Source organism: Vidua chalybeata, chromosome Z (assembly GCF_026979565.1).
Source record: "Vidua chalybeata isolate OUT-0048 chromosome Z, bVidCha1 merged haplotype, whole genome shotgun sequence".
Taxonomy (NCBI): Eukaryota; Metazoa; Chordata; class Aves; order Passeriformes; family Viduidae; genus Vidua; species Vidua chalybeata.
The window spans coordinates 19,583,365-19,595,847 of record NC_071570.1 but is presented as its reverse complement, the minus strand read 5'-3'; the positions used below and the strand labels follow the sequence as shown (position 1 = coordinate 19,595,847).

The 12,483-nt window shown below is 36.8% G+C and overlaps 1 protein-coding gene across 6 annotated transcripts in view; it reads right to left on the bottom strand.

The window, feature by feature from the left end:
• Positions 1 to 5,448: 5,448 nt before the first annotated feature.
• The window catches only part of MPDZ (multiple PDZ domain crumbs cell polarity complex component), a 95,195-nt gene continuing 88,160 nt past the window's right edge, over positions 5,449 to 12,483 (bottom strand). For all 6 annotated transcript variants that reach the window (XM_053931393.1, XM_053931394.1, XM_053931396.1 and 3 more), the window contains 5 exons: positions 12,086 to 12,208; positions 11,193 to 11,297; positions 10,962 to 11,074; positions 9,826 to 9,949; positions 5,449 to 9,068 (listed from right to left, as the gene is read on the bottom strand). In XM_053931393.1, coding sequence (XP_053787368.1) covers positions 8,922 to 9,068; positions 9,826 to 9,949; positions 10,962 to 11,074; positions 11,193 to 11,297; positions 12,086 to 12,208 — 612 coding nt within the window. In that variant the 3' untranslated portion in view covers positions 5,449 to 8,921. The remainder of the gene's footprint in view (positions 9,069 to 9,825; positions 9,950 to 10,961; positions 11,075 to 11,192; positions 11,298 to 12,085; positions 12,209 to 12,483) is intronic.

The window sequence follows — 12,483 nt, the reverse complement described above, 5'->3', positions numbered from 1 at the left end:
CTAGTACAGTGTCAGTTGCCAATCTTGCTTTAGTTGCATGGTAACACTAGTTCACTTCCTAGTCCTGTAAGGAACCAGTTGACTGACCTGGCAACAGCAAATAGCTGTCAACTACTAAAGGATGCCTGAAGCAGCCTGAAAGTGTGACTGAAAACCTTACTCAGCTCCATCCTCGCATTATGGACTCTTAACACTATGAAGTTCAGCCCTCCAAGCTGAAATTGAGGGGCTGATGTGGGAGGAAACAGGAGAGCTGCAAAATCTTTATTTAAATTGTGGAGAAACAGATGATCAACCTTCAGTTCTGTTAAATCTCTTATTTTGTTTAAACATGTGCTTCTCACATACTGTCAGGAAAAGGTGAATTTATAGAAACTGGTAGGTAATGATATTTTGAGTGTACTGTAAGTGCAAGCAAGCAAGCCTCAAAGACAGCCCATGCATCTCCTGATAACAGGCTGTCATTTCTGCAAGAAATAGTTCAAGTTCTGCAAGAATGAGTTCACACATGCATCAACCCAGTCCACTGGGAACTCCTGCAAGACCCTGTCAATGACAGCCAAGACTGAGGTCTTTGAAGTCCCCATACCTAAGATGAAGCATAAGCATACATATAGCAAATAAGCCCCAGTACCATTGCATAGTTTGATATCAGTCTGTTTAATGTACTTCAGAAGCAAGCCACAAGTGCCAGATGCCCTGAGCTGATTATGAATCTCTCCTTCAAGACAAGCATTTAGGACACATTACTCTAGGAGTTCAAGACCATCAAACTTCAGATTTTAGATCCTTGTGAAAAACTCTTTAAGACATTATCAAAGGAGGATGTGGCATTGGGTATAAAACTCCTGCTAATAAATAACAGAAGAATTTGTGATTACTTTGAAATTACTTTGAGACTTAATTGAGGAATGCAGTTTTCAGAGGAGCCACTAAGTTCTTACCTTGCACAGCATCCAACAGCACCATGCATACCAGTGTATATTCCTCAAGACTACCACAAAAAACTTTATGAATGTGCAAAACAAAATTACTTAAATGCATTAAGTACATGGTTCGCAAGAGAACTGCAAAACCTATGAAAATGCACTGTACATGCAGGCAGAAACCCATGCATTTCTCCTAAAACCTTTATGCCTTTCCTAACCCATTAGAAAAAAATTAATATGGGGTTTCTTGAAAGGCTATCAGTAAGCAAGTAGAAGTACCCTTACAGCATTCATAGCAGAGATTATAAAGATCAGTCCCTGTGTTGTCATAGAGGTCATCAGTAACGAGTTCTTCAAAATCCTAAAAATGATGAAAAACTAAAAATGATGAATAATTTTGCAAGGGATAAACTTAGAGACAGACTTTTTATTCTCTCTGCAAATAAACTGAGGAATTTTTGAGGCATATTTTTGGAAAGCATAATATCCCTATGGATATTTTTAGAGGTGTGTTTTTATTTTAAAACATTCACTTTGTGATGATCAGTGTTAAACATTTTGGATTTAATGCATATTTTGTTGAAGCTTGTGGTTTTCAATAAAGTTCAAAAGCATTAAAACCAGGGTCAGAATAGGGTAACTGTTCAAGCTACTGCTATGTGGTTTTCTGCTTGGAAATACATCAGTGTAGACATTTTAAACATACCAGAAGTTAAAATAACATTCTGCTGACTAAATAATTTCCATTAGGCTGCTGATATGGGCTGAACACCAACAACAGGCTCCAGTGGCTGTTTGTTTTGGAGTGTTTGTGTTCGTTTAACTCTCTGCAACCCGTGCTGTTTGAGATTTACCTTGATTCTCTAGTGCTATCTAGTGGCTATTACTGAAAATTATTAATGTGCATAAATGTAGCTAAATACAAGTTAGCTTCTATCAACCAATCTAGGTCCTTCTTCCAGGGCTAGTCTGACTTCAAAGTGTGCATGTGGGGCTGTGCAGTACAGTCAAATAACCTCTCCTACAAAGCTTTAGCACCCAAAGCTCTCAGGCTAAGTGCACATGCTGAAACTAGCAGCTGACTGCACAAACACCTTTTTTATTTGTTTTGTAATAGAAGAGAAACACTCACGGAGCCATCTCCACGCCTAGTTGCGCTTAAATAAGTGAGCACTTCCCCTCTCCTGATACCCCTTAATTTAACTTACCCCTCTCCTGTTAACTGAAGTAATTTTTGAATTGGATGTTCATATTACGGCAGTTGCAGCCATCTTTCAAAATAGAGAAAAGCACACAGGCTGCCAGATGTCGTAAGTATCTTTGTTTCCTTGCTGCTTGCTGCCCAGCATTTCTGTATGGTTCAACTCCTCCTTGACATTTAGAAGGAAACCAACCCAATTCAGGTTGCCACTTTTAGCTCGATCAGAGATTTGTTATCTTGGCCAACAGATGCAAGATTTATACTCAAGTGACAGTCCATAATATATGTATATGAGTTCAAACTATCAGTAAAATTGAGAATAATTCCTGTATATAAAAGAAACAATCCTATGAATGTGAGGTCTTTCACATGGGCCTAAACAAAGGGCTTCTATCAGTGAGGAACTCTGAAGTGTATTCATACTTCATCAGATGATTTTAGCCCCAGAAACACAGCATCAATATCCCAGATACAATCATTTCTCAGCTTCAAACAGGACTTCATTACCCTGAAAGCAGAACCCAGAATGTGTTCCATTGTTAAACTTAGCAGAATAATAGAAAATATGTACATTCACATTAGAAAAAAGTTCACTGGGAATCACGAAGAAGAAATAGGTAATGCCTTTGCTGCAGTTTTTTCCTAACATTAAAATAGATCAAATATTTATTCTCTTTCTAAAAATAATTTGAGAACCTATATATATTAAATAGGATTAGAGTACCTATTTCAATTTCTTCCATAAGACAAAAAAACATACCTTGCAGGAAATATCTGCAGGCCAATAGTTAGCACTTAGACAGTACTATTTCCAGATCTACACATGCACACACGTGTATGAGCTCACACAGAGCCTATGACATCCTCCCCTCAAACATAATTTCCCCCCACCCCCAGCCCAATGCACACACTCCAATCAAAAGAAATGGGAGCAAGAGAACTGCAGACAAGAATGGTTTGGCTGCTGGCAAAATAGCATGCTTTGAAGAGACTCAGAGTGGAAAGAAGATAATACAGCAAACAAAATGTTAATGAGCTATTTCTGCTAAATTTTAATATTCCATAAATCTGCACTTAAAGCAAAGGTCCGGTTATATTCTTTTTCTTCCTGCTCTAGCAACTACAATAGAAAAAATAGCTTTTTTTCAGAAGGGAGACTGTATACACAGAATTCTGATGGCCAGCTTCAATTTGAATCAAACAAAAGTCCAATTGTTCCTAGGAAGATAAGGCAAAGATTGAAGAGAGCATGCTCAGTCACAATAGGAAAACCAGCTCAGACCAGGAGGTTCCTACCTTGTCTCAAGCAATTCTCCTTCCTGCCCAGATTTATCCTTATTGCAAAGGTTTTGTTAATTTAACAAAAAGGCAGTCACTGCTGTCATTCAGTGTTGTGAAAAAGGCTGAAAAAGTCTTATCAAGAGAGTATGTCCATAAACATTTTTGTGAAGTAATCATACATATCAAGCATACATATTTAGCTAGAACAATCTCTAGGTCTACATTAACAATAATTTCAAGTGTCGTACTTTTCCTTATGTATATGTGTAAAAAGGGTACGAAGTAAATATATTATAAGGTAAATATGAATACTAGCAGTTTTACCCTCCTTCTAGTCTTGGTGACAGTAACAAAGGTTAATACTTTTCCCATATGACAATCTTTTATTATCACCCATCCTCAGTGGTCTCTGTCCCAAACAGGAATTCCAGTGAACATCTGCTGCCTTAACAATTAGGACTGTATCGAGATCTATCTGTGTCTGCCTGTCTATCCGTCTATCTATCTATCTATCTATCTATCTATCTATCTATCTATCTATCTCTTTCTCTCTCTCTCATTGGTAATACTGGTCTTTCTACTTCCAACAGACATATTCACATTTAACAACAAGTAATGAATGTATTTTTTTCAGTCAAAACAAATGGTGTATGTTTTTGATAAATATTCCCTCAAAAAGAGAGTACAACTTATTACCAATTAACTACCCAAGGTCCTGCTCCCAATGCTTTTGTAAAATTCCCAATAATGTGAAACCTTGAAGTGCTGGACACAGTGGCTTTGGCATCCCTGTGATGACGAGGAACTTCACAGTTACAGCCTGAAAAGACCTTTCATGTGCCTCAGCCTAAGTACTTGTGTAGGTGCCCAAACAAGAAACTTCTTCACCTCTACCTGGTGTGCAGGAGTGGAAATCCGACAATGCATCATTTAAATGCACCCAATGCCCTCAGTTCTCTGAGTCCTGGTATCATGACCTCTTCTGTGGCTGTGGATAGTGAGGACCATGAACAAAATGCTATGAAAACACACCAAACTGACACTCTGTTGTTGAACAGTGCTGCACAGAATTCAAAAAGGCAACCGACATCCTACAGAAATACTCAAGAAGAACATTTACTCTCTTTTAGGTATAATGTGTACCTTGATCAGTCAAAGCATAGTTTTAATTAAACAGAATTCACTTAACGAAGTACAATCTTAACTAAAATAAGATACCAAAAGCTGAAATACCAGAAAATACTAACAAGTGTTAACAAATACAAAGCCTCCCCTCTTAGATGAAAAGCTTTCTCTTGTCTGCCTGCATATAGACAAACTGGATATCTAATTGCAAGCACTTAAAAAACCCAACATAGTACTGGCAGTCATAAAAACAGGTAAATTGTTTTTGTATGTGATCGAAACACTCCTTTGATGTAATTTTAAAAAGTATTTATTATGTAATTATGTATTTAAGCTACCTATATGAAGATCAAAACCAGTGCACTGAATAGAAAGTAGTCTGAAGTGAAATAGTAAGTGAAAACCTGCTTGGCTCACTTTCACAAACCAGCTTGCTGCTGTAACTAAACAAAAGTATCTCTAGTTGAAAACTAGTAATTTAGTTTGGAAAATTCTGTTGTTTTCAGCTCAGGCATATGCAGCTTTTAGAATTAGTAACTTACCAGAATTTAATTTCCTTTCTATTGAAATACGAGAAGCAGTGTCTACATTTTTTCTACTCGTTTCAAACAATAATTTTCACAGGAAGTAGAAAGCTTAGGAAGATTTTATGACACGAGAATAAGAACATAGGAACTTCAATCTACGTGGGCATCATTTTCCACTAGGTGTATTCTTCTCAAGTGTTTGAATTGGATCTTCTTACCTGTCATGGTTACCACTTCCATGAATACAGGTGGCCAAACTTCACAAGTAAATGCATTACCCTGCAACACCAGCTATGGAATACACCACATTATATTGAAGATCTTCATTTCTATTGAGGAACATGCATGATGACGTGTTACAAAAGAAAAATCCACACTGCAGGTATTGAATAGGCTAAGGACAATACTGTTTACTATTAAAAATATTTACAGTTTTAATAACATTTGTAAAGAATGTGAAAACTTTATTCATAGTAGGTTCACTTGGAGCTGAAAACAGAAATGCCCTCTACACAGGAATATTTTAGATGCTTCAAACTATTTGTTTTTAAAAAGCAAGAAAAAGTGTGTGTGGAAATCTAACAAATGCCCTTTCCAATGTCACTCCCATTTTGAGGTAAGGCTTTCTTTGCCAAAACACTATTAAATGACCTAAGTACTTCCACATTACTTCCAAGTCTCTGTCAGCAAAAGACAACATCTTGACACTTAACAAAAAGGATGACACTTTTTTCTTCATCTAGGCCTACAGAATATACAGTTTCTTTTTTTTTCTTATAAAAAGAGACTGAATAGAGTGAAGGAAAGGGGATCAGCAATAGCTATTAAATTCCAACCCTTCTCTCAGCTGAGAATTAACAATACTACTGCTACCATAAAACTAACTCAGAAATAAAATCTAACAGAAGAATGAACAGAAAAGCAGCTGTGCCAATGATACCTGTTCACTGTCAAGAAATGAAATATGTGCATTCCTATGAATCATCTGTCCTTTGTTCAGACCCATGCTTTCAAAAATGACAGTCCCTTTCATTAATACCACTCTAAAATTAAAGAGCTTTTCATTAATACCACTAAGATTACTGCTCAGCAATAAATAGCTGAGAGTTAAAAAAAAAGGGCTGGATATCTGACCAGACAATGGGATGGAGCCTTTAAGAGGCCAGACCCTTCCAAACCTGTAACACAATAACATGGAAAAAATGCAGCCAAAACCAAAACTTGGTAGAACTGGGCCACAGTACCTAGCACCTTACAGGACTAACTCCTGTGACTGGAAAGTTGTGTTGAATACAAAATGGTAAATGAAACCAAACATTCTAAGCCTGAAAAGTCTATTACTACATGGTCCAGTGCACGGCAGCCACTAAACACTGATCATGCAACAGTTTCCTAGCATGGGGCTTGGGAGAGAGCCTGTTCTCTGAGCCCCAAGCTCCATGGCCCACTATTTTTGTCCCTCATGGCACATCCCATGCCTGAAGGAATAGTTTTTTAACAAAGATTGATGCTATATTACAAAAAAGCAAGACAGCTTCACAGTTTCATGAATTTGCTAAGAGTTTGCAAGTGAAGATAACATCTTTAAAAAAAATTAATTTTTAGCACATGCTTTAAGGTTTACATCAAGAGTAATGCCTTTTTTTAACTACTAAATTGTTTTGAATTAATCTTCTGCAACAGAATGAATAATACAAGCATGCTAGTATTATAAAGCAACTAGTAACACACCCAGAACTTCATCACAACAGTTTGAAATTCATTAATTTAAATCCCCCATTGTGACACAAGAGCAGTAACAAAATAGCTGTACATTACTTCTGTTACAAATATAGATACTATATAAAGTGACTTTACATACTCTAATGTAAGCATTTCTCACTCTATGCAAGGAATAAGTACAAAAGCAATTCAATAACAGCAGCATCCTGCAATGGTTCCATCTAGATTACTGCATCTTAGCCTACCACAATGTAACTTCTAGCATAGTTAAAAAGAGTGGGATTTTTTTGTTAATTCATTTACACATAGCTATCAATTTGTTAATACTATTTAACAGACATTCCTAATACTGCTTTTGTGAACCACTAAAATGAATGTTAGTCTTTTGTATTATCCCCTAATAATGGCCTGACCATTACTTGCATTTTCAGTTCATATTTCTTGTAAGTGGTAGTTGAGATAGTGGCCTTCTTGCTGAAATTCCATTTTTGCTAATTAACACAAAGCATCCTGCTGCTAAAATAGCATACTAGTTTGACTGGTATCTTCCTCTCAAAGATTCAGCTAAATTTTTCTGCACGAAAATAAATAATGGGAAAAGCATGCTTTATCTGCCAGATTCCTAGGAACATGGCAGGCAAAGGCAGGCAGGTTACAATCAGCTAAGTGTTTCATTGAGTGCAGTTTTTAGATAAAGTTTAAGTAATGAGAAAGTGATGCATTTATTGACCATGCTGCTGATCAAAGAAAGCTCCACAATTGCATTGTACTTACTGGATGCTTTTATCTATGCCTCTAAAATTAATATCCCCAAATATTAATATCCCCAAAATAATAGTTGTAGTTGTCAAAGCTCCTCTTCTGCTTATTATTGATGCAAACCCTCACTACAGTCTTACTACTCACCTCAACTGTGAGGCATTTTCAGGTCTTTACCCATGCTCAACCCGTGACTCCTGGTTGTATGCCTCCTCAGTTCAAGGAGGACTCTATCTTTGCTGCTAGTGATAATGGCAGCAACACCATTAATGTCAACTCCTTCCATACTGGCAATATCCAGACATCTGCTGGCAGCTAAGGCAAGCTGCTCTGAGAGGTTTGTTCACAGCTCTGATGCAAGCAGCTTAGAGAAATGTCTGCACTGACCCTATACCTGGTGTTGCATGTTCAAAGAGGACAACCTTTGCTTACAGACACTTCATATTAGAAAAGTTGTTTTTACCCATAAGAACTATAAAATATTCCTATTTTAAAAGTCTAGTTCTTCTAATACTGCAGTTACTGGGCATTCTCAATCACCAGGAATAGTTTCCACTAGTAATGGATTTTTCAGCCCTGAGCACAAGTCTCACAGAATCCACATACAAAACAAACAAAAACCAAAACCACTATCACCACCACCAACACACCCCACTGCTGCCAAAATAATGAAACCCTCACACCTAAGCCAAGTGAAACAGTGTTCTCTCTTTTTTTTTTTTTCAGATACACCATGACTTAGAAAAAATTAAATGCACAAAAAGACAAGCAAAAAAATCCACCCAAATCACCAAACTAGTTCTATTGAGCATTGTGTAATAGTACGATCATTGAACAGGTTGGGTTGAAAGGAACCTTAAAAATCATCTAGTTCCAAAGAACCATCTAGTCTATTAAGCATCTGCCTCCAGATTACATACATTTCCCCTTATCTTCCAAATCTCTGTTTTAGTAACATTTTCTTTCTTCAATAACCTTATTCCTGTTTTCTGACTACTGCTACCCTGCAACCTCTGTGCTGACTTGGTGAATTTATCATTTTTCCAACATTATTCAAATATGCAAAGTCTCTTCCCAAAACATTTTAAGTTTTCTTGTATGGTTATTAATGACAACATTTTTTTCATGGTGACTTACTAATAGGAAAAATATCCACGTGTTTCTATTATCAACAAAACTTCATCCCAGTGGTTTGACAGAAAGGGAATTACTTCTAATGTATACAAAAATATGGTTAACTGTTATTTTTCTTCAGTGTTGTAACACAGTCCTGTGAAGTTGAAAGAGCAAGAAGACTACATAAACATTTCCATTCTCTTTACTATGTGGAAAGTAAACAATATTGTCTTATTGACCCTAGCCTGTCAGGCAGCCAGCTCATGACAACACAGTCAAAGTGACTGTTCCTTTTGTCCTTTTCAGAATAGCAACTGCTTCTTCATGGGTCACCCCTTCTAAACTCTGCCCATTCACAGCAATGATTTGATCCCCCCTCTTGAGGCGTCCATCTTCTGCTGCTGCACCCTGGAACAATAAAACAAGTAACTGCAGACTCACACATTTCTTTTTCTTCCTGACACACAGTCCTGAAAAGACTCTTGCAACATTTTTGGTTTTCAGGGATATAGATAGAGCCAATTGTTGAGAAGACTGCTAATTTTGCAGTACGCCCTACCCGGTCTAAGTTCCACATCTAGCAATTGGAACTACATGATTGTCTGGTTCCCTCAACCTTGTTTTTCCAGCTAGTGTAAGATTTAAACCCTAGTATTATAAAAATAACATTTTCAAGACCTGCAGAACTTTTCACCAAGTGGTGTAAAAAGCAGCTTTATACTTTTGATATACCTTAAAAATTTAGCATTCATGATTCCAGTTTTCTCTGACTCCCTGTTGTTTCCTAGAGCCATCCAAATTACCAAATCCAGGTCAGCATTTGAACTCCTCTGAGTCTAGGTTCAATAAAACATTTCCCTCTACTACCTGCAGTAAACACACTCTAAATATAAGGCAAGGGAGCTTTTTTCCTAATTACACAATTTCAGTCTTGAGAGGTGGACAAGACTCTGCTGATAGGCTGAATCATGTATATTTGGAAATTCTCAATCTTTTAAAGATTACAGCCTTCAAATATTGTAAGCACATTTTGATCAGCCTTTGCACAAAAAAGGAAAAGCTACGAGAAACTGTAATATTCTTTTGACTGCAAACCCAGGCCAAGATTTAGAACAATAACTGCAGTGAACTAATAAATGGATTGATTGGACAAATTTCCACCTACCTTTGCAAAGACTGTCTTCACATAAATGGGTAAGTCTCCATGGGGACTGCCATAGCCACCCACAATACTAAAGCCAAGGCCATCTGGTCCTCTGTCCAGAGTAATGGTCTTGTACTGAGGAGGTCTAAGAAAAGGTAAAAGAGTATTTTGTCTGAAATTCAGATTTGACACATAGAATATTTAACAAAAAACATTATTCTTCTTAAGCTAACCAATACATTTCTCTTTCCACTATAACTACAAATACTTTTGTTATAACTGGCTATTTCAGTTAATTTAAAACTCTGTAAATTACATAATGCTCATATTATTATACAAAAGCAGCTATTTCAAATACACAGCTCAGGGTATAGTTATGGCTGCTATGTGCCACCAACAGTGCTTACTAGTGAACTAGAGAGGCATTGCCAGTATCTCCAGATTCCCTAAAATCTATTTGAAAAATCCTGTAATGTCTAAAATTAGCTCAAATAGTTCATCCTATTAAGGTTTAATTGCTTCTCTCCTAATAAATGACTGTGTATTTGTATGTATGTGTTTATAATACAGATCATTTATAGGTGTATTTCCCCACATATACTTTGATAGTAAGAAATTTTGGAATTCTACTTTTCAAAGTAGATATGTGTGGCTAAATAATACTTCTTCTCTTTCCTCTTTCCTAAAAGCAAAAATGCCTCAGATTTATGACAGAGTTTGACACAAAACTTTTTTACATAATACACCTTGCAGAATACCAGAAGCAGTATACCTTGTATACCAGAAACTTCTGACACTCCTGATTGCCCAGCACTAGAGAGCACACTGCAGAAACACAGATACAACATTGCAAAGAGAATTTCTGGGTGTATCAATTAATCCTAGCTACCCAATCTCAGTGAAACAATAGAGGCTGTAGAAGAAATCAGATCACATAACAAGTCTACAGAGAGTCAAAAAATTTTGCAGCACAGCAAATTGCATAATGAAAAACACAGAAAAGGTCCTATGGCCCACAAGTCTCATGTATACCAAATATGTTAATCATGATTAAGCCAAAACTGTCATCCATTATTTGCTAGAATTTGTAAGGTTTATAGGTTGATTAACATCTAAAGTAACAGGCTATAGACGCTGTACATTCTATAGTTACTAACCCTAAATCATCCTGAAAAATGCCAGTTGAAGTTAGTCCTGCAAATGAAAGACTGGGCATAGGCGGATCCTGTTGCTGACCAGTTATGACACTCACTTCTCCTCCAGCTACAACCTAGGAAGAGAGGTTGGAAATCAGTGATATAAGAATGCTGACACTAAAATAGTTCAATGTAGCAGCTGGCTAAACAATATTCAGAAAATGTTCAAAATGTCACTGAGGATGTTTTTACCTGCAACTCAATAGTGCCTGAAGCATTTTTTAAGATATTAACAGCTTGGGAATGAGTCATGCCCTCAGTAGATGTTCCACAGATGCTAACAATCCTGTCCCCAACCTACAGAAGAAAATGCAGAAAATCTAACTTAGTTACATAGATTTATTTGTCCCTTTCAACAATAGCAGAACTATGAAATGGCCCAGTACGAAGGCAGGTAATTCAACATCAGAATTAGCAAATTACACCGTTTTAGTGTAATCAGTGTAAAAAGTACTGATGCTTTACAGAATTGATCCTAAAACTCTAGAAATATACGTTAAAAAACAGAGATGCATTTTGCATGTCACCTGAAGACAGGCAGACTGATGTAGCAAATTATCATCAGAGATTTGGCTTCATCTTGAAGTAACATTTTCCAAGAAACCTGAATCAAATTCAACCACCTTTGATGCAGATTGGATACAGCACGCATTTAAGTACAGCTTCAGATAAAATCTCCCACTCTAACTCAGAGCATAAAATGTACTCTCTCTATCATAAGCATAGGAAACCTGAGAGATAAAACAGACTGCATACCTACAGGAATGACCACTCCACTCAGCAATGGCACTTGTTTATATAATGCATCCTTCTGAACCACTTTCTATGCTTTCTATTTTCACAAGCTGACTAACTCTAAGATCCAAGACTGCTTTAAGATCTCCTTTCTTAAGTTAGCACATGTCACCAATTATACTTTCCCCTGCTATCAATCTGAGTTCCTTTTTCATCAATCCAAACAGCAAGAATCCTTTCCATAGCCAGAAGCACTTAATGACTGTATCACTGAACTGCTGGTTTACTGTCTGTCTAGAGTAATCACATTACCCATGCAATCTTTACAGCCTTCTTAACAATTAACTTACTCTTAATTTCTGAGTCTGAGCTGCAACTCCATTTGGGTGCATCATGGCAATAAATATAGGAACATCTCCAAGAGGACTTCCTACACCTCCAGCAATGCTCACTCCTAGTGAATCTGTAGGGTTCTGTTATAGTAATGAAAAAAATATTAGATTTTCTGGGAAGAAAAACATAGAGAACTGTAGGCTTACCTCCAAAGATGGCTAAACCCCCTATTTTATGAAGATTAGAATTCGTGTGTCAAGCCAGTTTTTAAGCTTATATGCTTTGCATCACCTCAAGAAAGCAGAGAGACCAGAATGGATGTTTCTTCTTCTCAGTGGTAGGTGAAAATTTGCCAATTTAGTTGTGTGTTTTATCTTAACCAAACTAAATAATTACAGAATTCAGACTCTTAATG